Below are 26,258 nucleotides of genomic sequence, written 5' to 3' on the forward strand. Positions count from 1 at the left end.
TATGACTATGAAATCACTTATAAATCTTATGTTGGGGACTAGCCTCAACACCACCCATAGGGTATTTGAAGTTTGGTGGCGACAAAGGAATGAGAAGAGACAAGTTAAGAGTTTATAAAGGTGGCAGCCAGGGGGCCAGAGGAAATCAGAGGCTGCAAAGGCCTAGAGTTTTGTTTTTTACACTATTTATTGAGTACAATCACTTAGATTTAAGAAGCAGATGTTTAGGGTGAAACGGTGAAAGGGAGGCAGTGTGTCATATGTGTCATCTACAGTAGTGGCAGTTTAAATGAATTTTTTTGTGTGTTTAAACAGTATATTTTTAACTTATTGGAGAGTAGTTAAGTGCGAGCTTGCTTAACTAGGAGTCTGTATGTTTGGCCATATTTTAATGTTTTAAAGGAGTGTTGTTTTTTTTTTTTTAACACAGTGTTTACGGATAAGAAAGTAAGTCCTGCTCAGAGTATGGGAATATAACGGCGATAAGAAGGGCTTTTTTTTTTAAAAGGCCTTTTGTGGCTTTTTACACCTTACTGTTTTATATTTTTACGGCCAGTTTATACAGGCTCTCTATCAGCCTTTCCCCCAACATCTTAAGAGGGACAAGACAAGTCTGTATTAAAGAGAATTCTAGTGAAACATTTCACATTACTTAAGTTTACTCCAACTACAAAGAAGAGGGATTTTCTTTGCAGGGGAGCTTAACAGGGTCTTTCTCCTCTGCTCTTTCCCCAGTAGCCCAGGCCCACCTGAGAGATGCTGGACACACTGCTGGTTTTCCTCTTCAGGGTACCCTCCTGACAGACAGTCAGCAGATTGCTGGGGAGGATGGAGCGGAAGTCATTAAAGGAACGCCTTCGAACACCTTCAAGCTCTTCTGGGACACGGAGGGAATGAGGAGGGATTTTTGGAAAGAGCTTTGAGAGGAGAGACTCTTCCATGTTGCTGTAACGCCCAAATGCTCGCGAGATTCCTATCAGGCATGGGATAGCATACTTGCAAAGGTATTCTAGAAGATCAAGTGAAAACATTACAATATGAGAAAGTATCCTGACAGAGTCATACGGTAAGTAGTCATACGGTAAGTACTAACTTGTAACATTGACTAAGATTTCACAATTCACCCACTAATAACTGCGAAGGTTCAAAATAAGCCACAATAATGAGGTCAACCCCAAGGGCTGGCCAGTGATATCTTCAACCTGTCATTAATAACTTCAGACTATGTCTTCAACACACCCAGCTGCCCTCTTTGGAAGGTCTTCATCTATTCATGGCACATCCAAATCAATAACATAGCTAGGTCATATTATCAAGTACCTTGACTCTAGTTAATACATTTATTCCTCTTAGAAGCATATCGGTAGCCTTACAATACAGAAAAAATGACCTTTGGAAGTCAACTAATCTACCCACAGATGTTACTAGTGAAGAAACTGGGGCCCATAAGGGTGAAGTTACTTGTCCAAGGTGACCCAGCATCTATATAGCAGAGCAATGCGCATGACCCCACGTGGCCTCTGAGGATACTTACACACAACAAATCAAACGAAAATAGGAAGGTTTTCTCCCATCATATACATTAGGTACCCAACAACAGAAAAGACTGGAGAAAAGCAAGCGAAAGAGTAACCACAAAACCATTTTAAGAAAAACGTTAAGGATACTCGTACCTTTGTCTTGAATCTCCAAGGCCTGGCACATCCCCAAGAGGACATGCAAAACCTGCAAAAGCGCTTCTAAAATCTGCAATAGTCAAGGAAATAAGAAAACAAACATAAACAAAATTAGGTAAATATCACAAAACTAAGTCAAAATTACAAGGCACTTCAGACATTATCTTAACCAGCCCCATATCTGATACATCCCTCCACAATGACCGTGCCAAGTGGCCAACCAGCTGACTTTCCAGGGACAAAACCCTCACTCTCTGGGCTGGTTCAGAGTTCCTCCCAACACTGGGCCAATGTTGTCCTCCTGGGGCTTGTACCTACCAGCCCTTGGGGCTACTTTTTCCTCTATTGACATATTCTGTAACAGTATGGCTAATTTCTTGTATTTTTAGTACAGATGGGGTCTTACCATATTAGCCAGGCTGGTCTCAAACTCCTGACCTCAGGTGATCCACCCGCCTCAGCCTCCCAAAGTGCTGGGATACAGGCGTGAGCCACCACACCCAGCCCATAATTTTTTAAGTTAAGAATTGCTTTTTGTCCTGGCGGGGTGGCTCATGTCTAAAATTCCAGCTCTTTGGGAGGCTGAAGCGGGTGGATTAGTTGAACTCAAGAGTTCAAGACCAGCCTGGGCAAAGTATCGAAACTCTGTCTCTACAAAATATACAAAAATTAGCCAGGTGTGGTGGTGCGTGCCTGTGGTCCCAAATACTCAAGAGGCTGAGGTGTGAGGGCCACTTGAGCCCGGAGGGCTGAGGATGGAGTGAGCCAAGATCAGTGCAGGGGTTCAATCATAGCTCATTGGAGCCTCAAACTCCTGGACTCAAGCAATCCTCCTGCCTCAGCCTCCTGAGTAGCTGGGATTACAGGCATGTGTCACTATGCCCAGCTAATTTTTTTTTTTTTTTTTTTTATACTTTGAGTTCTAGGGTACATGTGCATAATGTGCAGGTTTGTTACATATGTATTCCCAGCTAATTTTTATTTTTATTTTTGTAGGGATGGGTTTCGCTATGTTGCCCAAACTGGTCTCAAACTCCTGGGCTCAAGTGATCCTCCTGCCTCAGCCTCCCAGAACTTGGGATTACAGGCGTGAGCCACCATGCATAACAACGAGCTTATAAATGAGGAAGATACCTAAGTCTTTTTTCGCACCTGCTTCTCCTAAACTGTGTAATCTCTACCAATGTAGTTGGTATTTTTTATCTTTCATGTATTCCTACAAAAACTCATGGTATTAGCTTTAGCTCATTGTACAAATCTGTGATTCCCAGCTTTGTGCCTTCTACAAATGAAATCAACTTGCTTTCCAGATATTCATTCACAGCACTAGCTTGTTTTGCTCCAATGATAGGAGGGTCTTGCTGGGCCGATACCTCACTGATAACTCTTTGGGACAGTCCTTCAGGCAGTTCTGCAAACCCTCCAAACCATTTGGCCCTCAGCCCATATAATTGGTCCAGGATGTCAGGAAAGGTGCTTGTCTAAAGCCTTTATGAAGATCCACTACACTGCAACAACTTCATTTCTCTCAACCATTCTTCTTAGAAAACCCAGGCAAAGAAAAAATGAAGTTGGTGTGACATGACTTGTTCATAACCAAGTCAAATCTCTTACATTTTCCTAATATTAAACAATGCTGAATACTCTATGAAAGCCTGAAAAGCAATACTTTTTCCATTTTATTTATTTATTTTATTTTATTTATTTATTTATTTATTTTGAGACCGAGTCTCACTCTGTTGCCCAGGGTGGAGTGCAGAGGCATGATCTCAGCTCGCTGCAACCTCTGCCTCCCGGGTTCAAGTGATTCTCATGCCTCAGCCTCCTGAGCAGCTGGGATTACAGGCTCCTGCCACCACACCTGGCTAATTTTTGCATTTTTAGTAGAGACAGGGTTTCCCCCTGTTGGCCAGGCTGGTCTCAAACTCCTGACCTCAGTGATCCACCTGCCTCAGCATCCCAAAGTGCTGGGATTATAGGCCTGAGCCACCACACCCACCCACATTTTCCATTTTATATGTTAAAGTCATGTTATCACCTTTGGTGTTGACCTCTTTATTCTGATAAATTATATTAACAGAAAAGCCTTTAATGTTCAACTTTTAAATAAAAACACATAATTCTAACATATTTAATTATATCTTTAGCCAACCTACAAATAAATGAAGAATCTAAATTAGTCAAAATACATCACTAACTGGGAACATTTAGAATGCAGACAAGCAACTAGGCACTGCTTGGAAGAACCTAGAATACCAGCATACAAAAACTAACTTTCTAAGCGATAAATCTAAGAAGAAGTTGTATGATTATATTCTTTGCTTAAAGAAGAGGAAAGTATGAAATACATGTTTGTAACATTTCTATCAAAATTAACAAAATCTAAAGAAAGTCTGTGCCCTTAAAGATAAAAGCTTCAGCTACCTAGAAGATTCTCTTCTAGCTGGGCACAGTGGCTCACACCTATAATCCCAGCATTCTGGGAGGTCAAGGCAGGAGGATCGCTTGAGGCCCAGAGTTCAAGACCAGCCTGGGCAACGTGGCCAAATCTCGTCTCTACAAAAAATACAAAACAAATTAGCTGGCGTGATGGTGCACGCCTATAGTCTCAGCTTCTTGGGAGTCTGAGGAGGGAGGCTGGCTTGAGGAGGAAGGTGGAGGTTGCAGTGAGACAAGGTCATGCCACTGCACTCCAGCCTGGATGACAGAGCAAGACTCTGTCTCAAAAAAACAAAAGAAAAGAAAATGATCTTCTATGAATGACTTCAATCCCCAACAAAGAGCAAGAAAAATGAGCTGCCTCTGCCTTTTTCTGCCGCCTACCTTACACGACTTTCTGAAAAGCTGAAAGGGAGAGTGCTGCTCATGTCTCTGCAGCGCCTGCCCTTCATTAGAAAAAAGAAAAAGAAAAAAAAAGAAAAGTTGAATGAGATAAGACTCATGAGATCCTAAAGAGTACTGAAAGACCTAAACATGTCTTAGGTCTGCTATGAACAGGATGAAACAGATAAATATCAAAAAGCAATCTGGTCACATTTCACATTTTTAAAATCTTTTCATCACTTTGGGACTCTATTCAATCTAATAGAAATGCACACCAAATCAACACATGCTTACCTCATCCCTGAGTGAAGGATCCCTATAGGCCACATCAGACAGCAGAGTTACCAAGCAGAAGCTGAAGCTCTCTGCAACTGGGAGGGCACCTGGAAGATGTAAAAACAGTAATCAGATAACCAGGAACCAGATACTGGGTCACACCTCTGGCCATCCAACTCAGTATATTCCCTCTCACCATGACCTGCCAAGGGACCAGTTTACAGCAGCTCCCCTCCTTGAGACAAGTCTCAAAAGAACAGCTATGGGCCCAATGAGTTTGCTGAGAAACACCCCTACCTTTCCTTTATGTAAATGTTTTGGTTCAATAAACTTAAATGTTTCCTGAACCAATAGCTAGGGTGAGATAACAGAGCCTCTCAACATGACGGATTCAACTTTTTATTCCCTAAGTAAATGTGAGAAATCACAAAAAAATTAAAAAATAATAATAATAAAATTTTAAAAAAAAACACTTGGCTGGGCGAAGTAGCTCACACCTATAATCCCAGCACTTCTGGGGGGCCAAGGCAGAGAGATCACCTGAGGTCAGGAGTTCGAGACCAGCCTGGCCAACCTGGTGAAACCCCGTCTCTACTAAAAATACAAAAATCAGCTGGGTGCAGTGGCGTACACCTATCCCAGCCACTTGGGAGGCTGAGGCAGGAGAATCGCTTGAAGCCAGGAGGTGGAGGTTGCAGTGAGCTGAGATCGCACCACTGTACTCCAGCCTGGGTGACAGAATGAGTTGTCATCTCAAAAATAAAAAATTAATCAATTTTGAATATTGAATATTGAATTAAGGACAAAAGAGTATCCATTATTTAATGGATATATTCATAGTACATGACAGAAGACTTATATTTCTACTCCAACACCTAAAATTTTTTTTTTTTTTGAGACGGAGTCTTGCTCTGTCACCCAGGCTGGAGTGCAGTGGCCGGATCTCAGCTCACTGCAAGCTCCGCCTCCCGGGTTACGCCGTTCTCCTGCCTCAGCCTCCCGAGTAGCTGGGACTACAGGCGCCCGCCACCTCGCCCGGCTAGTTTTTTTTGTATTTTTTAGTAGAGACGGGGTTTCACCGTGTTAGCCGGGATCGTCTCTCGATCTCCTGGCCTCGTGATCCGCCCGTCTCGGCCTCCCAAAGTGCTGGGATTACAGGCTTAAGCCACCGCGCCCGGCTTTTTTTTTTTTTTTTTTTTTCAACACCTAAAATTTTAAAGTGCAGGTCTAGGCTATTCTCAAACTTGAATGTGCCCATGCCCAGCCTAAAATTTGACTTTTTAGTAATGATGCTCTATTTAATTTGTAGTCTATCAAATTGCACGACAGACTGGGTGCGGTGGCTCAGGCCTATAGTGCTAGCACTTTAGGAGGCCGAGGAAGGCAGACCACTTGAGGCCAGGAGTTCAAGACCAGCCCAGCCAACATGGCAAAATTCTGTCTCTACCGAAGATACAAAAATTAGCCAGGCATGGTGGTGCATGCCTGTAATCCCAGGTACTGGGGCGGCTGAGGCACGAGAATTGTTTGAACCCAGGAGGTGGAGGTTGCAGTGAACCGAGGTCAGGCCACTGCACTCCAGCTTGGAGTGCAGACAGAGTGACACTCTGTCTCAAAACACAAAAAAGAAACAAAATCCTAACAAATTGCAGGATACATGCATAATTTGGGATCTGTCAGTTTTAGGCATGTTACCAGAAATGATGAAAACCCAAAGGTCAAGAGGAATATAGGCACAAACAGAATGTTTTTTAATTTTTATTTCGGGTTCAGGGGTACATGTGCAGTTTTGTTATACAGGTAAACTGCATGTTACAGGGATTTGGTGTACAGATTATTTCATCATCCCCGTAGTAAGTATAGTACCCAAAAAGTAGTTTTCCCATCCTCACCCTCCTCCTACTCTCCACTCTTAAGTAGGCCTCAGTGTCTGCTGTTCCTTCTGTATTCATATGTACTCGATGTTTAGATCCCACTTATAAGTGAGAACATGCAGCGTCTGGTTTCCTGTTCCTGTGCTAATTCTCCCATAATGGTCTCCAGCTCCATCCATGTTGCTACAAAAGACATGATCTCGGCCGGGCACAGTGGCCTCACACTTGTAATCCCGGCACTTTGGAAGGCTGAGGCAGGCAAATCACTTGAGGCCAGGAGTTTGAGACCAGCCAAGCCAACATGGCAAACCCCATCTCCACTATAAATCTTAAAAATTAGCTGGGCGTAGTGGCACATGCCTATAATCTCAGCTACTTGGGAGGCTGAGACACAAGAACCGCTTGAACCTGGGAGGCAGAGGTTGCAGTGAGCAGAGATCGCACCACTGTACTCCAGGCTGGGTGACACAGCGAGACTCTGTCTCAAAAAAAGATAAAATAAAAAATAAAAGGACATGATCTTGTTTTTTGTTTTTGTTTTTTTTTTTTTTTTTTTTTTGAGACGGAGTCTCACTCTGTCGCCCAGGCTGGAGTGCAGTGGCCGGATCTCAGCTCACTGCAAGCTCCGCCTCCCTGGTTTACGCCATTCTCCTGCCTCAGCCTCCCGAGTAGCTGGGACTACAGGCGCCCACCACCTCGCCCGGCTAGTTTTTTGTATTTTTTAGTAGAGACGGGGTTTCACTGTGTTAGCCAGGATGGTCTCGATCTCCTGACCTCGTGATCCGCCCGTCTCGGCCTCCCAAAGTGCTGGGATTACAGGCTTGAGCCACCCCGCCTGGCCGATCTTGTTCTTTTTTTATGGCTACACAGTACTCCATGGTACACATACCACATTTTCTTTATCTAGTCTTCGCATTTAGGTTGATTCCTTATCTTTATTATTGTGAATATTGCTGTAATAAACATACTTATGCATGTATCTTTACAGCAGGATGATTTACATTCCTTTGAGTATGTACCCAATAATGGGATTGCTAGGTCAAATGGTAATTCTGTTTTAAGTTCTTTCAGAAATTGCCAAACTGCATTCCACAATGGCTGAACTAATTTATATTCACACTAGCAGTGTACAAGTGTTCCCTTTTCTCCACAACCTCACCAGCATCTGTTATTTCTTGACTTTCTAATAATAGCCATTCTGACTGGTGTGAGATGGTATCTCATTGCAATTTTGATTTGCATTTCTCTGATTATTAGCATCAGATGATGAGCATATTTTTCATATATTTATTGGCCACTTGTATGTCTTCTTTTGAAAAGTGTCTATTTGTCCTTCGCTCACCTTTTAATGGGGTTGTTTTTTGCTTGTAAATTTAAGTTCCTCATAGATTCTGGACATTAGACCTTTGCATAGTTTGCAAATATTCTCTTTCATTCTTTTTTTTTTTTTTTTCGAGATGGAGTCTCGCTCTGTTGTTGCCCAGGCTGGAGTGCAGTGGCATGTCTTGGCTCACTGCAACCTCCACCTCCTGGGTTCAAACGATTCTTCTGCCTCAGCCTTCCGAGTAGCTGGGCCTACAGGCACACACCACCATGCTCGGCTAATTTTTGTATTTTTTAGTAGAGATGGAGTTTCACCATATTGGCCAGGCTGGCCTTGAACTCCTGACCTCGTGATCCACCTGCCTCGGCCTCCCGAAGTGCTGGGATTACAGGCATAAGCCACCGTGCCTGGCTGACCCAGACTAGTCTTAAACTCCTGAGCGCAAACGATCTGCCCACTTCGGCCTCCCAAAGAGCTAGAATTACAGGAGTGAGCCACCATACCGGCCAATTTATTCCGTTTCTAAAGGTGCAAAGTTTAACTGCAACTTAGAAACAAAGTGATGAAACCATTTACAGTGAACATTGCTGTTGCGTCCCAACCTCCATCTCACCCTTTTTGAGCAGCAGCAGTATAATCTGGAAAACTGACCTCACTCCAGAAGTGAGCCTATAAATTCTAAGGGTAACAGTGACTGATTTGGGGATGGGCAGGTAACCCAATTCTGGCCAATGAGACATGAGAAAAGGTTCTTGAAGGTCTCAACAAGAATGAGCAAGAATGCTCAGTCTCAGAAGAACGCAAGGGAAAGCTGGCCTGCCCAGGCCCACCTTCTCCCCAAGTCATCCATGGGCTGTGGCCAACACATGGATGTAAGCTCAGCCCACAATGCTGCAGGCAGTTAGTTGTTTCACAGCCAGAAGTGAGACAAGACGCATCTGATGTATCAGTATGAATAAACACTTGATCCTACAGACACTGAATATGTATATTTTCTTTTATATTCAGGGAAAACATTATATACTATTACCTCTGCCTTTCCGAGCTGTGCTTTCTTCTACCCAATACACTTTTGGAAGACCTTTGAGAAGTCGCAGAAGGTAAGGAACCACACAATCTTTGTGCTAAAAAATAAGAAGAAGAAGAATAAATTAGATTTAATAAAATAAGTGATTGGTAGCTTTTTAGCCCAGATTAAGCCCAAAGCAAAGCATATACACATCCTAATCATCTCAGAGATTCTCCAAGGATAATGTAAAGAGCATGTAAATTCACATGGCATCACTCCATTCCTGTTTTCACACTGCAGAGTCCAGAGGCTGTTTCATCAACCTGTACCACAGGAGCCTAAGGAAGGGTTCACACCTGCCTTCTGGAGCAGAGGGTCCAGCCTGCTCAGGCCTCCTCTGGGGGTTGGGCATCTCCAGAAGGTACATGTGTGTACGCACTCAAAGCTGTCTTCAGTGAGAATGGTTTAGACCCCCAAAATCCATCCAAGAGCCCCAGAATAAGATCCTAGGGATGGAGAGAAGCTCATAGTGTGGGCATCTCAACTGGGTGATGCTTTTTTCTGTTCATGTCCCTTGTCCATATTCCTTGCTTTTTTTTTTTTTTTTTTTTTTTTGAGACGGAGTCTCGCTCTGTCACCCAGGCTAGAGTGCAGTGGCCAGATCTCAGCTCACTGCAAGCTCCGCCTCCCGGGTTCACGCCATTCTCCTGCCTCAGCCTCCCGAGTAGCTGGGACTACAGGCGCCTGCCACCTCGCCCGGCTAAGTTTTTGTATTTTTAGTAGAGACGGGGTTTCACTGTGTTACCCAGGATGGTCTCGATCTCCTGACCTCGTGATCCGCCCGTCTCGGCCTCCCAAAGTGCTGGGATTACAGGCTTGAGCCACCGCGCCCGGCCTAAATTTTCTACTTCATGTTTCCTCTTGCTCTTCTCAAGTTGAGCATCAGACTTTATAGCCAACATTAGCCCAGTGAAAAATTTTACTTTCCTCTAATTTCTGAACTAGCCAATCAACACCAATATACAGCTTCATAATCTTCCATCATTGGCTTTTGGAGCTATTTCCCTAATTACAGCTGTTCCAGTTAAGGATTAGTTGTGCTCCAGAGAAGAAGTGTGCTGTAGAGAAGAGGGGTACTATTTGACGTTTTGAAATGCTGACAAACTATGTGGTAGTTTTAAAAACATGGCTGCTGCAGCCAGGCACAGTGGCTCACACCCGTAATCCTAGCACTTTGGGGGACCCAGGCGGGTGGATCACTTGAGCTCAGGAATTCAAGACCTGGCTGGCCAACATGGCAAAATCACGTCTCTACTAAAAATACAAGTATTAGCTGGGTGCAGTGGCACATTCCTGTAGTCCCAGCTACTCGGGAGGCTGAGGTGGGAAGATTGCTTGAGCATGGGAGGTGAAGGCTTCAGTAAGTCAAGATTGTGCCACTGCACTCCAGCCTGGGCGAGAGTGAAATCCTGTCTCAAAAAAAAAATTAAAACATAAAAACATGGCAGACAGTGGCCGGGCATGGTGGCTCACACCTGTAATCCCAGCACTTTGGGAGGCCAAGGTGGGCAAATCATGAAGTCAGGAGATCGAGACTATCCTGGCTAACACGGTGAAACCCCATCTCTACTGAAAACACAAAAAATTAGCCGGGCATGGTTGTGGGCACCTGCACCTGTAGTCCCGGCTACTGGGGAGGCTGAGGCATGAGAATGGCATAAGTAAACACGGGAGGCGGAGCTTGCAGTGAGCCTAGATGGCGCCACTGCACTCCAGCCTGGGCGACACAGCGAGACTCTGTCTCAGAAAAATAAAACAAAACAAAACATAACATGGCAGAAAGCACGCAGCTTCCACCTGGTTCTTTTTCAGGACATTTGTCCTGGAACCTAGACACTATACCATGATAAGACCCATGAATGAGACTTCAGGTGATTCCAGCCCCCAGCTTTTGAGCCACCCAACTGACGCTAAATGGAGTCAATTGAGCCCTGTTTAAATTGCAGATTCATGAATCAAAGAAAACAATGTATTAAGCACTAAGTTTGGGGGGAGCTTGTTATACCATAACAGATAACCAAAAACAAAGAACTTTATCAAAAACAAAATAGTTTTTTCTCTAGACCATAAAAAGGAACTGGCTAAGACATCAGTTGAGGATCCTAGTGTACTGACAGGAACAAAACTCCATAAGGCCTGAACCACATGGCCTCCTGCAGAGGAAGTGGCTCCAGGTGGCTCTTTTCTATATAAACTGTGATGACATTAGCAGTACAGGGTGAGTAAAACCACCTCAGCTCCTCTGGCCACAGCTGCTACCATGGCAGCCCACTGCTGGGACCGGAAGGAGGTTAATGCACAGCCCATCCTAGAGGGAAGCAAGGAATATAAGCACCAGGTAAACCAAGGTGGTCCCTAGGGCTTTCTCAGGGGGCTGGCAAAGCATGCTAGGCTTCTCTCCTAGTATATATGAGGCCAGTGGGCTGCCCTGGACATACAGGCAAACTCTATGGTCCAAGGGACAACGTCACATGCCACCTGGGACCCTGCTAGTCCTTACCCAGAACCTGAATGACACCAAAAGTAACTTGTGCTCATCTATTCGTTGTCATCTTAAGAAGTCTAATACAAGTACGATACTTTCAGGACTTACAAGTAAATCTATAAAGAAATGTGTTTGTCAAAGATATTATCAAGTAATCCACATTTGAACAACAATAGTTTCTTAAAATTTTTTTTTAATTCTTTTTTGCCCTTTATAATTCATTTTATATTTATGTAGGATATGGTAAACAGAAAAAGTAAAAATGGTTTTCTTTCTTTTCACGTTTATAAATAAACAGGTAAGCTGGGTACGGTGGCACATGCCTGTAATCCCAGCACTTTGGGAGGCCTAGGCATGAGGATCACTTGAGACCAGGGTTGGAGATCAACCTAGCATATGGAGATAACCTATAGGCAACATAGCAAGACTCTCATTTCTACAGAAAATTTAAAAATCATACCCATGACTATAAACTCAGCTGCTCAGGAGGCTGAGATGGGAGAATCCCTTGAGCCCAGGAGTTCAAGGCTGCATTAAATAATGACTGTGCCACTGCACTCCAGCCTAGGCGATAGAGTGACACTCTGTTTCTAAGAATAAATAAACAAATACGTAGCAGAAGAAAAGCCAAAATGCAGCTTATGTATCTAATTTTGGTTTTTTATGTAACCTTGATCAGGTAACCTATTTAATTACTAAAATACTGCTCTATAATTAAAATTCTTATTTTTTTCAAATGTATAAATACTGTCAAAATATTAACGCTTATTAGAGCAAAATTTCCAGGAGACGGAAGCAACCTTTTCTAGATAAATATTCAAATGTCTAACATCTTTATTTACCTAACACAGCATAATTAACTTGGAATTTAGAAATAGTTTCTAGTAATGATAAAAATAAATAGATAAATAAAATATTCAATATCCAATGATCAATCGTTTGTTTCAATTAGCTTTGATAAATATAAAAATATAGTCTCAAAAAACAAACAAACAAAAACAAAAAAAAATACACACACAAAACAGTCACATTATTTTTTCGTTGGTGCTACAGGGCTAGTTTTTAAGTCTCTATTAAAAGGTACATTGAGACCAGGCATGATGGCTCACACATGGTTCATGCTTGTAATCCTAACACTTTGGGAAGCAGAGGCGGGCAGATCACCTGAGGTAAAGAGCTTAAGACCAGCCTGCCGAACATGGAGAAACCCCGTCTCTACTAAAAATACAAAAAAATGAGCCGGGAGTGGTGGCTGGCACCCGTAATCCCAGCTACTCAGGAGGTTGAGGCAAGAGAATCACTTGAACCCCGGAGGCGGGGGTTGCAGTGAGCCAACACTGCACCACTGCACTCCAGCCTGGGCAACAGAGCGAGACTCCATCTCAAAGAAAAAAAAAGAAGATACAATGATACATACTCTACAAGTTTATATACATAATCACAATTTTGAAAAAGACATTATATCAAAATTACCTAAAATGATTTTGTCCTTTTGGAAGGAGAAATACAGTACCCCTGAGTCTGAATGATGAGCTTGAAAACCAAACCTATCCTGGAAGGCACACAATTACTTCTCAAACCATTTTGACTTACTCTGTGGCACATAATAACAAACAAACAAAAACCACTTTTTTTTACAACATAATATATACACATAATTCCAAAAAACTCAAATTTTCTAAGAAGGTTTACATTTGGAAGTCTCACTTCCACCTTGTCCTACCCTCCTCACTAACCACTTTAATTAGGTTCAAATGTATTCTTCTAGTAATGTTTTAAGTAAATATAAGCAGATACAAACTTAAATGCTCACTACACCCCTATTTACAATGAAGAAACTTTTAATTTCATGAAGACTTACCTGGAGATCAGATTCAATCAGAAAAATGCCCAATGCAATCACTGCATCTCTCCGTCTTTCATCTAACTGGAAGATCCCATGGAAATCCACTGGACACATGCAAAGAAGCTTTTGGACCTAGAAAATAAGACCCCCCAAAAACAGCTCCAGAAAACAGAAAACCACATTCAAAGTAAAGCAAGCTGAGTACAGTGTCACATGCCTGTAGTCCCAGCTATTTAGGAGGCTGAGGTGGAAGGATAGCTTGAGTTGGGAGTTTGAGACTAGCCTGGCCAACACAGTGAGACCCTATCTCTTAAATAAATAAAAATAAAAAATAGGCCAGATGCAGTGGCTCATACCTGTAATCCCAACCCTTTGGGAGGCCAAGACAGGTGGATTACCTGAGGTCAGGAGCTCGAGACCAGCCTGGCCAACATGGTGAAACCCCGTCTCTACTAAAAATACAAAAATTAGCCAGGCGTGGTGGCATGCGCCTGTCGTCCCAGCTACTCGGGAGGCTGAGGCAGAAGAATCACTTGAATCCAGGAGACAGAGGTTGCAGTGAGCCAAGATCGTGCCACTGCACTCCAGCCTGGGTGACACAGCAAGACTCTGTCTCAAAAACAAACAAACAAACATACAAAAAACAAACAAAAAACCACTACCATAAACCCCAAAGAGTCCATGTAACCAATAAGTCATAATTATTTTTTAGTTAAAAGATCACAGGACATCTCCAGCTGCTGAAACGATTGTACACATGCCCCTCAAAACACATAAACTCTGAGTAATATGAGCTAAGGGTTAAAACTATATATACTCAGAGGGGTAAGACACAATGGCTAAAGTTTGCATTTTGGTGTTAGGACAGTCTAAGTGGGTGTCCCCACCTCCTGACCACGAACAGGTTATCTAAACCAACCTGCAGTAACAATGCCTCACTGATTCTTTTAAAAAATCAAATGTGGCCGGGCGCAGCGGCTCACACCTGTAATTCCAGCATTTTGGGAGGCCGAGGCGGACAGATCATGAGGTCAGAAGTTTGAGACCAGCCTGGCCAACATGGTGAAACCCCGTCTCTACTAAATATAAAAAGTAGTCGGGCATGGTGGCGAGCACCTGTAATCCCAACTACTCGGGAGGCTGAGGCAGGAGAATTGCCTGAACCCAGAAAGTGGAGGTTGCAGTGAGCTGAGATAGCACCACTGCACTCTCCAGCCTGGGTGACAGAAGGAGACTCCGTCTCAAAAAAAAAAAAAACCGGCCAGGTATGGTGGCTCAAGCCTGTAATCCCAGCACTTTGGGAGGCCAAGACAGGCGGATCATGAGGTCAGGAGATCGAGACCATCCTGGTGAACACGGTGAAACCTCGTCTCTACCAAAAAAATACAAAAAACTAGCAGGGCAAGGTGGCGGGTGCCTGTAGTCCCAGCTACTCGGGAGGCTGAGGCAGGACAATGGCGTAAACCCGGGAGGCGGAGCTTGCAGTGAACTGAGATCTGGCCACTGCACTCCAGCCTGGGCAACAGAGCGAGACTCTGTCTCAAAAAAAAAAAAAAAAAAAAAATTCAAATGTGTGAATCAGCTAGGACTGAACACAGTACATATTAAGTGCTCAATAAACATTATCTATTGTTACTGCATATGCTATAATAGTGGCCAGTGGAAGGCAAAAGCAGGCAATGAGATTCAAAGAATGCTGACTAATGAGTCAACACTGAAGCAGAGGGAAGAAGTGGCCCTATCAAAGCCTATGTACTTTGCTCTGTCCTGTGCAATACTTCATCAATACCCTGTACTAAAACACAGAAGATACACTCCACTACAAACCTGGCAGATGAAACTAATGTGCTAGAAGACAGCACAGAGACTTGAAAAATCGTCAAAATTGGCATAACATCATTATTTCTCCAACAATAGTGCCTGAAAGACAACTTTTGATAATGTGATCAGGGAGGACCTCTCTAAGAAGGTTCCTCAAATTGGGATCTGATCAAGGAAGCCAGAACAGGAAAGGCTGCTGCTGCAGCAGCACAGTGGAAAAGAGGAAGCAAGGAGGCCCAGGAGTTCAGGCCCAGGCAGAGAAGGTCCCCAGAGGGCCCCACAGGCCAGGTCAAAAGCCTGAATTGTACACTAATAACAAATACATGGAGGCCTTAGGGCATCAAGTTTAGAACTGAAATCTAGAAGAATCCCTCTGGCTGATGCACAGAAAATGGATTTTGGAGGACAAGAGTGAAAACAGAGAGACAGGTGAGGAGAGCCCTGCAGTAGCCGAGGCAAAGATGGTAGCATGGTAACAATCGACGAGTACAGACAGAAACAGACCAGTTCAGGATATGTTTTGGAGGAAGAGTTAACAGGGCTTGATGATGGACAGGATATGGAAGCAAGGGAAAGATTACTTTAGCTGCCTCTTTACCACACTAGAACGTATCCAGGCTAGGTGCATGGCTCATGCCTGTAATCCCAGCACTTTGGAAGGCTGAGGCAGGAGGATCACTTGAGCCCAGGAGTTTGAGACCAGCCTGGGCAACATAGTAAGACCCTGTCTCTACAAAAGATGACAAAATTAATCAGCTATTGTCAGAGGTGTGTGAACCAGAGCAACTCCATCCTGAATAGGGGCTGGGTAAAATGAGGCTGAGACCTACTGGGCTACATTCCCAGACAGTTCAGGCGTTCTAAGTCACAGGGTGAGACAGGAGGTCAGCACAAAATACAAGTCATAAAGACCTTGCTGACAAAACAGGCTGCAGCAAAGAAGCCTGCTAAAACCACCAAAACCAAGATGACTGGTCTCGAACTCCTGATCTCAGGTGATCCACCTACCTCGGCCTCCCGGAGTGCTGAGATTACAGGCATGAGCCACCGCGCCCAGCCACCAAGGCTTTCTTTTTCACATACAGCATAAGAATGGATTTCCTCTCTCAGGCCAGGTGCTCTGGGTTGGGCTCTAACAATATCCCAGGATCAGAATTCAGCATCATCAATACAGTTTAGCCATACTGCCAGGGCAGGTGTCACCCTACCAGTAGAAAAAACTGAAGGCAGCATTTTTTACCATCCTCAATTCCTCTAGACTGCCAGGGCCTCCTCTCCTTCAAATGCCCAGAGGGGCTCTGGAGTACTCTGACTTCAGACTTTCCTCCCCTATCTCCATCCAACTAAAAACATTTAAATAGAAATCATCTGTGACCATTCAGAAATTACTCTAAAAGCTAGGCACAGCTTTAAATGTGAAGCAAAGATACCAAAAAGAACAACTAACTCAGAGACCCATGTAATGATTCCATGATTTAAGCACTACACTGGCATGCCATGTTTAGGCAGAATAATGGCACCTCAAAGATGTCCACACCCTCAATCCCCCGGAATCTGTGATATGTTACTTTACATGGCAAAAGAGACCTTCCAGATGTAATTAAATTAAGAACCTTGAAAAGGAGGGATTATCCTGGATTATTTAGATAGGCCCAGGGCAATCGCAAAGGTCATTAAAAGGAGAAGAGATAGACAGAAGAAGGGGTCAGAGTGATGTGAGATGGGGGCTTGGCCAACCATTGCTCCCTTTGAAGATGAAGGAAGGGGCCAGGAATCAAGGAATGTGGGCAGCTCTAGGAGCTGTAAAAGGCTTGGAAATGATGGTTGGGTGCAGTGGCTCATACCTGTAATCCCAGCACTTTGGGAGGCCGAAGTGGGCAGATCACCTGAGGTTAGGAGTTCAAGACCAGCCTGGCCAACATGGTGAAATCCCATCTCTACTAAAAATACAAAAATTAGCCAGGCATGGTGGTAAGCCCCATGGCAGGCACCTGTAGTCCCAGCTACTCAGAAGGCTGAGGCAGAAGAATTGCTTGAACCCAGGAGGTAGAGGTTGCAGTGAGCTGAGATTGTGCCACTGCACTCCAGCCTGGGCAACAGAGCAAGACTCCATCTCAAAATATATATATATATATTTTTAAAAATGAAAAAGGCTTGGAAATGAGTTCTCCCCTACAGTCTCTAGAAAGATATACAGCCCTGCCATCACCTTGATTTTAGTCCAGTGAAACATAGGTTGGGTTTCTATCTACAGAACTGTAAAATTATAAATGTATGTTATTCTAACAACAAGTCTGTGGCAATTTATTTACAGTAGTAATAGGAAACTAATGTAATTGGTCACAGGTAATTAAACAAAACTCAAAGCCTGTTGGACTGCCTATAAAGAAAAGTATCAAACTGAATAATCAGATTACAGGCAAGAGGCGGGGCACAGTGGCTCACACCCGTAATCCCAGCACTTTGGGAGGTCGAGGCAGGCGGATCACATGAGGCCAGGAGTTCGAGACTATCCTGGCCAAAATGGCAAAACTCTATCTCTACTAAAAATACGAAAATTAGCTGGGTGTGGTGGCCAGGGCCTACCCAGCTACTCGGGAGGCTGAGGCACAAGAATTGCTTGAACCCGGGAGCCAAAGATAACAGTGAGACGAGATCGTGCCACTGCACTCCAGGCTGGGCCACAGAGCAAGACTCTGTCTCAAAAAAAAAAAAAAAAAAAAAAAGTACAGACAATATTTATTTCCTTCTTTATTCTTTTCTGTATTTACCATATTTCTATAAAAAATATTGATAACTTTAAAATCAGAAAAAAATACAGGCAGGCATGGTGGCTGACGCCTGTAATCCCAGCAGTTTGGGAGGCTGAGGTGGGAGGGCTGCTTGAGCCCAGGAGGTCAAGACCAGGATATGCAACATGGCGAGACCCTGTCTCTACAAAAAATTTAAAAATTAGCCAGGTGCGGTGGCATGCCCCTGTAGTCCTAGATGCTCAGGAGGCCAAGGAGGGAAGATTGCTAGAGGATTGCATGAGCCCAGGAGGTTGAGGCTGCAGTGAACTGGGATCACACTACCGCACTCCAGCTTGGGTGACAAAGCAAGACCCTATCTCCAAACAAAAAAAGAAAAAGAAAAGAAATACAGAATATACACAAGTTCAGGTGCTCCACTGATATGCTTACCCTGAACTGCAGGCTTGAGGATCACTGACAACTCCCAAACATATGAAGAAGTGTAGGTATAGGGCTGGGAGAGCTTGCAGATGCAACCAGTAAATGTCCACTTTCAGGCAGGCCATGTGTTATTCTATTCCTGTTTTACAGGTTAGGCAACTAGGTCCAGATAAGTTAAGTGCATCTGAGGCAACAGGCTCCTAACCAGACCTTCCTTCTTATTTTGTCTCTTCCTACTCCAATATTTCCACTTCTGGTTCATATACTTTCAATGGTTCCCCATTGCCCAATGAACCCTCAGTGCACACTCCCAGTCCCAAAACTTCTCTCATAAACCCAGGCCGCTATGTATCAACTCTCATTTCTCCCTGCCTGGCCTTTTCCATGGTTTTGACCCATCTGAAACATTTTGTTCAACCTGCTGTATCTCCCCTATAAAAATTCAACCCATCCTTCCAAGATCCATCTCAACTGTCTCACGCCTCTCAAACATTTTCCAGACCTCAGCAACTTGACGTAGTATCTCCCATCATACTTCTCAATAGCTCACATAGAACTCTGTATTTCTCAAGATAATCACCTTCCTGACATCTCAGAGTTACTTGTATACTTATCCTCTTACTGCAGAGAGGACTGTGACCTCCTCATCACTCCACTGCACCCTGCACATTTCAGAACTTTAACAACTACTTAGTGCAACTAAAGCGGCCAAGGTCACAGCATTTGATAAGGTGAGGAGGAAAGAAAAGAGGTAAGGGCTACTAGAAAGCAGGGTTTAACTACACTGTGATACTTGTCATATAGTCAGTACCAGGCACAGTGCTGGCATGCAGTTGACACTGAACAAGTTTCTGCTGCCTCACTGAATGAATGGAGGGATGGGTAGAAAACTCTCAAATGAAGTAATATATAATGTACAATCACTCCCTCCCGAGTGTTACAATCCAGCAGAAGTTACAAAACTAATAAAAATGACACAACTAGCAAGTAACACAAGTCAGAAACTAAATGACAGAGGGCCCTGAAAGCCTGGTGCAAAATACTCTTGGAAACTGGGACTCTTATGAGAAAGATATTTGAAGACTTGAACCTGGGTCCTATAGAAATCGTCACACCCAGTTCTGGTGGGTGCCATTCTCCAAATAATGACAGCTAACACATATTGAGCATTTATCATGTGTTCATCTGTATTATCTTATTTAATCCTCACAACAGCTCATTAGGTAGCTATTATTAATCATCCTCCTTTTACATATGATGAAACAGACACAGAGAGGTCAAAGTCCTAAGGCAAGATAAAGCATTAACCCTATAGTCTTTGAAAAAAATGAAAAGAAAAATAACATCAAATGGCTTTTCAGAATCAGAATTTTACAATAAGCTAGCAAGTTGTTCGTTTTTAGGGTCTTAGGGGGAGTGGGTCATTATAAAAAGTCATTAAGCTCAAAATCTGACCACGATGGCCAGGGTTTTTCCCATTTACAAAAAGGATCCAGAGGGGTTCTACCTACCACTTTCTTTTTTTTTTTTTTTTTTTTTTGAGACGGAGTCTCGATCTGTCGCCCAGGCTGGGGTGCAGTGGCGCGATCTCGGCTCACTGCAAGCTCCACCTCCCGGGCCGACGCCATTCTCCTGCCTCAGCCTCCCGAGTAGCTGGGACCACAGGCGCCCGCCTCCGCGCCCGGCTAATTTTTTGTATTTTTAGTAGAGACGGGGTTTCACCGTTTTTTTTTTTTTTTTTTTTTGAGGCGGAGTCTCGCTCTGTAGCCCGGGCTGGAGTGCAGTGGCCGGATCTCAGCTCACTGCAAGCTCCGCCTCCCGGGTTTACGCCATTCTCCTGCCTCAGCCTCCCGAGTAGCTGGGACTACAGGCGCCCGCCACCTCGCCCAGCTAGTTTTTTGTATTTTTTTTAGTAGAGACGGGGTTTTACCGTGTTAGCCAGGATGGTCTCGATCTCCTGACCTTGTGATCCACCCGCCTCAGCCTCCCAAAGTGCTGGGATTACAGACGTGAGCCACTGCGCCCGGCCTACCTACCACTTTCAAAAGGTTGTTAAGCCAATGGACCACAGGGAGGCAACAGATACGACTGACTTAGACTCTGATAAGAACTCTTGGCAGTACTTTAACCCAAGGATATTAAAAGACAGATAGCTCAAAGATGTGAATTTTGACTGCCAAGGTAAGGAAATGCTAAACCAAGGAGAAAATAAGATTCTTAATTGTAAGTCTGGATGACTGGGCAGAAAATTGCAGATGAGAATCAACCATAACAGAGGGTATTTGTAAGGTATTTAGGTCAAAATAAAGCTACAATAATAGCATTACAAAAGTTGGATAATTAAATGATTTTTTTAAAAGAGTACTACTTGTTATTTAAAACCTCTGGGAACAGTCTTTCTGGAGAAAACAAAATTCCCTGAGAACGAAAGACTAAGATTTAAGTATCAATGGTATATTTTTCTGTTAAAACCATTTGTAATTGTGTTTCTCAAATGTACTGTCCCCTCAGACAAAAAAATATTGAACATAAGTTGACATTTTCAAAGTGACTCAGAGCTATCATGATAAAGGTGACTGTGACATGATACACATGGACCTACAAATGTAAATGGAACAGCACCTGCTCCTACAAGCACCCTGGATCAGACTTTCATTAGAGATGCTCTTTTGAGCTGAGTGCGGTGGGAAGTGCCTGTAATCCCAGTTGCTTGGGAAGCTGAGGTGGGAGTACTGCTTGAGCCTAGGAGTCTGAGGCTGCAGTAAGCTATGATTGTGCCACTGCACTCCAGCCTGGGCAACAGAGCAGAATCCTGTCTCCAAAAATACAAAATAAAAAAGATGCTCTTTGGTCATCTTTGGACAGATTCATGGCCTTCTAACAAACAAATTCAGCAAGGTTACAAGATACAAAATTAAGGCCGGGCGCGGTGGCTCAAGCCTGTAATCCCAGCACTTTGGGAGGCCGAGACGGGTGGATCACGAGGTCAGGAGATCGAGACCATCCTGGCTGACATGGTGAAACCCCGTCTCTACTTTAAAAATACAAAAAACTAGCCGGGCGAGGTGGCGGGCGCCTATAGTCCCAGCTACTCGGGAGGCTGAGGCAGGAGAATGGCGTGAACCCGGGAGGCGGAGCTTGCAGTGAGCTGAGATCCGGCCACTGCACTCCAGCCTGGGCGGCAGAGCGAGACTCTGTCTCAACAAAAAAAAAAAAAAAAAAAAAAAAAAGATACAAAATTAAGATAGGAAAATCAGCCGGGCGCAGTGGCTCACGCCTGTAATCCCAGCACTTTGGGAGGCCGAGGCAGGTGGATCGCCTGAGGTTAGGAGATCGAGACCATTCTGACTAACACGGTGAAACCCCATCTCTACCAAAAATTAAAAAAAAAAAATTAGCCGGGCGAGGTGGCAGGCGCCTGTAGTCCCAGCTACTCGGAAAATGGCGTGAACCCGGGAGGCGGAACTTGCAGTGAGTCGAGATCACACTACTGCACTCCAGCCTGGGTGACCAAGCAAGACTCCATCTCAAAAAAAAAAAAAAAAAAAAAAACGAAAATTAGCCAGGCGTGGTGGCGTGTGTCTGTAGACCAAGCTGATTAGGAGGCTGAGGCGGAAGAATCGCTAGAACCTGGGAGGCAGAGGTTGTAGTGAACTGAGATCGCCCCAGTGCATTTCAGCCTAGGCAACAGTGCAGGCTCCCAAAAAAAAAAAAAAAAAAAAAAAGAAGAGGGGGGTGGGGGGGCCAGGCGCGGTGGCTCACGCCTGTAATCCCAGCACTTTGGGAAGTAGAGGCAGGTGGATCATGAGGTCAGTAGTTTGAGACCAGCCTGACCAACATGATGAAACCCCGTCTCTACTAAAAATACAAAAAAATTAGCTGGGTGTGGTGGCACACACCTGTAATCCCAGCTACCCAGGAGGCTGAGGCAGGGGAATCACTTGAACAGAGGAGGCGGAGGTTGCAGTGAGCTGAGATCACGCCACTGCACTCCAGACTAGGCAACAGAGCAAGACTCCATCTCAAAAAAAAAAAAAAGTAATAGCTAATGGATGCTGGGCTTGATACATAGGTGATGAGATGATCTGTGCAGCAAACCACCATGGCACACATTTAACAAACCTGCACATCCTGAACATGAACCTAAAATAAAAGTTGAAGAAAAATGAATAAATAAAAATCTAAAAAGAAAAACAACTGTAATAATCTCAGCACTTTGGGAGGCTGAGGCAGGAGGATCGCCTGAGCCCAGGAGTTTGAGACCAGTCTGGGCAACATAGTGAGACTCTGTCTCTACAAAAAATTTTAGAAATTAGCCAGGAGGCTGGGTGCAGTGGCTCACGCCTGTAATCTCAACACTTTGGGAGGCTGAGGTGGGTGGATCACTTGAGCCCACGAGTTCAAGACCAGCCTGGGGTACATGATGAAACCTGAAACCAACCTGGAGTACATGGTGAAACCCAGTTTCTACAAAAACTAGCCAGGCCATGGTGGCTTGTGCCTGTAGTTCCAGCTACTTCAGAGGCTGAGGTGGGAGGACTGCTTAAGCCTGGGAGGTCCAGGCTATAGTAAGCTGTGATAATACCACTGCATACCACTGCTCTCCAGCTTGAGTGATAGTGAGACCCTGTTTCAAAAAACAAACAAACAAACAAACAATTTCATTTAAAATAGCATCAAAAAAAAAAAAAAGTAACTTATGAATAAAAACAAAAGAAGTGCAAAACTAAGAAACATTGCTGAAAGTAAAGAAAACCTAAATAAATGGAAAGGCATCCCACGTTCATAGATCAAAAATAGTTACCATTGTTTAGATGGCAATATAGGCCGAGCACAGTGGCTCACGCCTATAATCCCAGCAGTTTGGGCGGCCAAGGTGGGTGGATCACCTGAAGTCAAGAGTTCAAGACCAGCCTGGCCAACAAGGCAAAATCCTGTCTCTACTAAAAATACAAAAATTAGCCAGGCATGTTTGTGCACACCTGTAGTCCCAGCTACCTACAAGGCAGAGGCAGGAGAAATGCTTGAACCTGGGAGGTGGAGGTTGCAGTGAGATGAGATTGTGCCACTGCACTCCAGCCTGGGTGACTGAGAGAGACTCCGTCTCAAAAAACAAAAAAAAAGGACAATACAGCAATACAGTCCAAACTGACCTACAAATTCAACACCATCCCTATCAAAACCCTAGGTGAGTTCTTTGCAGAACTAACAAGCTAACCCTAAAATTCCCATGGTAATTCCAGGGACCCAGAATAGCAAAAACTATCTTGAAAAGGAAGAACAAAGGTGGAGGACTCATTCTTCCCAATTTCAAAATTTGCTACAAAGCTAAAGTAATCAAAACAGTACACGAGCCAGCATCAGGAAAGAAATATAGACCAAATAAACCCTCACACTTACAGTCAACTGATTTTTGACAAGGGTTCCAAGACCCCTCAATGGAAAAAAGAACAGTCTTTCCAAGAAATCGTGCTGAGACAAGTGGATATTCACATGCAAAAGAAAGTGGACCCCCATCTCATATCAAATAAAAACTTAAAATGGATCAAAAACTCAAATGTAAGAGCTAAACTATAAAACTGCTAACAAAAAACACAGGTGTAAGTCTTTGTGACCTTGGAATTGGACAATGGTTTCTTAGATACAACACCAAAAGCACAGGGGACAAAAAAAAAAAAAAAAAAAAAAAAAAAAAATGACAAAATGGACATCATGGAAATTTAAAACTTTTATGGTTCAAAGAACACCATGAAGAAAGTGAAAAAGCCCACAGAACGGGAGAAAATATTTGCAAATCATATATCTTAAGACACTTGTATCTAAAATACATAAAGAACTATTATAACTTAATAAAAAAAAAACTACAATTTAAAAATGGACAAAGGATCTGAATAGATATATCTCCAAAGGAGATCTACAAATACCCAAAAAGAGTGGCTGTTCTAGGATAGAATAGGCTGGCTCAACATCATTAACCATCAGGCAAATGCATATCCACAACAGAATAATAAGATCCCACTTCACATCCACTAGGATGGCTATAACTGGAAAGACAGACAAACCAGAGTGTTGGTGACAACGTACAGAAAACAAGCTTTCTGTACACTGTTGGTGAGAATGCAAACGGTGTAGTAACTTTGGAAAGCAGTCTGGACTTCCTCGAAAAGTTAAACCTAGAGTTACTGTATGGCCCAGCAATTCCACATCTAGTTAAAGACCTAAGAAAAATGAAAATATGTCTACAGAAACACTTGTACATGAATTTCCATAGCAGCGTTATTTATAATAGTCAAAATGTAGAAACAATCCAAACATCCACCTACTAATAAATGGATAAAATGTGGTGTATGCATACAAATACTATTCAGTAATAAAAATGAAGTAATGAGATGCTACAACATGGATGAACCTTGAAAATATGCCAAGTAAAAGAAACCAATCACAAAGAACCACATCTTATATAATTCTATTTCTATAAAATGTTCAGAATAAATCTACAGAGACAGAAAGTAAACTAGTGGTTGCCTAGGGATGGGGCTGGTAGGGCTGGAGGGTAACAGCAAGATTTCTTTTGAGGGCAAAGAAAATGACCTAAAAATGATCATGGCGATGGATGGACAACTCTGTGAAAACACTAAAAATGATGAATTGTACATTTTAAATGGGTAAATTTTATGGTATGTGAATTATATCTCAAGAAAGCACTATTGAAAAACCTAGCCTCAGAAGGATCAAATTAAACGACAGCAACTACCTACCAGAACAAGGCCCAACATTCCCTAAAGGAAGACAACAAAAATCTAAACACTCAGGCCAGGTACAGTGGCTTGCCTGTTAACACCAGCACTTTGGGAGGCCGAGGTGGGTGAATCACTTGAGGCCAGGAGTTCAAGACTAGCCTGGAACCCCGTCTCTACTAAAATACAAAAAATTAGCTGACTGTGGTAGTGCACGCTGAAGGAGTCCCAATAGGTCCCTGGGACTATATACTCATTAAAAATTTTTTAAATTTTGGCTGGGTACAGTGACTCATGCCTATAATCTCAGCACTTTGAGAGGCTAAAGTGAGTGGATCACTTGAGCCCACGGTTTCAGATAAGCCTGGGCTCTTAAGATAGTAAGATCCCATCTCTAAAAAAAATTATTTTTTTTACTTAGCCAGGTATGATGTGCACACCTATAGTCCCAACTACTTGGGAGGCTGAGGCAGGAGGATCCGTCAAACCCAGGAATTCAAGGTGGTAGTAAGTTACGATCACGTCACTGCACTCCAGCCTGAGTGAAAAAGCAAAACTGTCTCCAAAAAAATGTAATTTTAATTTTAAAAAATGTCTAGGCCAAGCACAGTGGCTCATGCCTATAATCCTAGCACTTTGGAAGGCCGAAGTGGACAGACAGTTTGAGTCCTGGAATTTGAGACCAGCTTGAGCAACACAGTGAGACCCTACCTCTATTTTTTTTTTTAATGTCTATTTATCCACCCCTCTAATGCCAGCGCCTAGCACAGTGCCTGCAACACAGCAAACCCCCAAAGACTTATCATATGAATGGATGGTGCCATCTGTAGCTTTTATAATAGTATAGCCTTGGTTATCTTTTTTTTTTTTTTTTGAATCGGAGTCTTGTTCTGTCACCCAGGCTGGAGTGCAGTGGTGCAATCTCGGCTCACCGCACCACCTCCTGGGTTCAAGCAATTCTCTTGCCTTAGCCTCCCAAGTAGCTGGGATTACAGGTCCATACCACCATGCCCTGCTAATTTTTGTATTTTTAGTAGAGACAGGGTTGCGCCATGTTGGCCAGGCTGGTCTCAAACTCCTGACCTCAGGTGATCTGCCTGCCTCAGCCTCCGAAAGTGCTGAGATTACAGGCATGAGCCACTGTGCCTGGCTGG

General features: G+C 43.6%; 1 protein-coding gene and 1 long non-coding RNA gene across 8 annotated transcripts in view; both read right to left on the reverse strand.

Annotated features, from left to right (window-relative positions):
- Positions 1-26,258, reverse strand: part of PI4KA (phosphatidylinositol 4-kinase alpha) — a 146,813-nt gene that overhangs the window by 114,008 nt on the left and 6,547 nt on the right. For all 7 annotated transcript variants that reach the window (XR_013399527.1, XR_013399528.1, XR_013399529.1 and 4 more), the window contains exons 2-6: positions 13,389-13,505; positions 9,004-9,097; positions 4,794-4,882; positions 1,674-1,746; positions 750-1,009 (exon numbers count right to left, since the gene is read on the reverse strand). Coding sequence is in view for 4 of the 7 variants with exons in the window: in XM_077950618.1 (XP_077806744.1) it covers positions 750-1,009; positions 1,674-1,746; positions 4,794-4,882; positions 9,004-9,097; positions 13,389-13,505 (633 nt within the window). In the remaining 3 variants the exon portion in view is untranslated. The remainder of the gene's footprint in view (positions 1-749; positions 1,010-1,673; positions 1,747-4,793; positions 4,883-9,003; positions 9,098-13,388; positions 13,506-26,258) is intronic.
- Positions 19,882-24,063, reverse strand: LOC144331942 (uncharacterized). Its single transcript, XR_013399562.1, has 2 exons — positions 22,610-24,063; positions 19,882-19,999 (listed from the first exon to the last, which is right to left on the reverse strand). It is a non-coding gene; the product is annotated as an uncharacterized LOC144331942 (long non-coding RNA).

The sequence above is a fragment of the Macaca mulatta genome, chromosome 10 (genome assembly GCF_049350105.2).
Source record: "Macaca mulatta isolate MMU2019108-1 chromosome 10, T2T-MMU8v2.0, whole genome shotgun sequence".
Taxonomy (NCBI): Eukaryota; Metazoa; Chordata; class Mammalia; order Primates; family Cercopithecidae; genus Macaca; species Macaca mulatta.